The sequence below is a fragment of the Gavialis gangeticus genome, unplaced genomic scaffold (assembly GCF_001723915.1).
Source record: "Gavialis gangeticus isolate Ggan-Ray unplaced genomic scaffold, GavGan_comp1, whole genome shotgun sequence".
Taxonomy (NCBI): Eukaryota; Metazoa; Chordata; order Crocodylia; family Gavialidae; genus Gavialis; species Gavialis gangeticus.
In genome coordinates this window covers 2,430,383-2,430,826 of record NW_017728959.1, presented here as the reverse complement: position 1 = coordinate 2,430,826, position 444 = coordinate 2,430,383, and the positions used below count along the sequence as shown (strand labels likewise).

At 75.5% G+C, this 444-nt stretch overlaps 1 protein-coding gene across 1 annotated transcript in view; it reads left to right on the top strand.

Annotated features, from left to right (window-relative positions):
• Positions 1 to 149: 149 nt before the first annotated feature.
• Positions 150 to 444, top strand: part of BAZ1B (bromodomain adjacent to zinc finger domain 1B) — a 120,418-nt gene continuing 120,123 nt past the window's right edge. Inside the window, exon 1 of the mRNA XM_019509912.1 lies at positions 150 to 417. Coding sequence (XP_019365457.1) covers positions 305 to 417 — 113 coding nt within the window. The 5' untranslated portion in view covers positions 150 to 304. The remainder of the gene's footprint in view (positions 418 to 444) is intronic.

The window sequence follows — 444 nt, the reverse complement described above, 5'->3', positions numbered from 1 at the left end:
TCTCGCGGCGCAGCGAAACCTGTGCCTGTGGGGGGGGGGGCGAGCCGGCGAGATGGACGTGCCGGGCGACCAATCGGAGGCAGGCGTCCCGGCCCGCGGCAGAAGGGACTGGCCTTTGCGGGCAAGGGCGGGCTTGCCGGGGATAGCATGTTCGGGTGCGCACACGGAGCGTCTGCCGGCCGCCCGCTCGGGAGGGGGAGGGGAATCTCCCGCCATTTTTCAATCCTCCCGCCCGGTCCCACCGCCGCTGCCGGGGCCGTTGGGTGCCGCCGCCGGGGCCGGCCGGGCCCCCGCCCTCCTCGCCATGGCGCCGCTTCTGGGCCGTAAGCCCTTCCCGCTCGCCAAGCCACTGCCGCCCGGGGAGCTGGGCGAGCGCTTCGTCGTGCCGCACACGCAGGAGGCCTTCCGCACCCGCGAGTATCCGCCCGGCCACGGCCTGTGGGG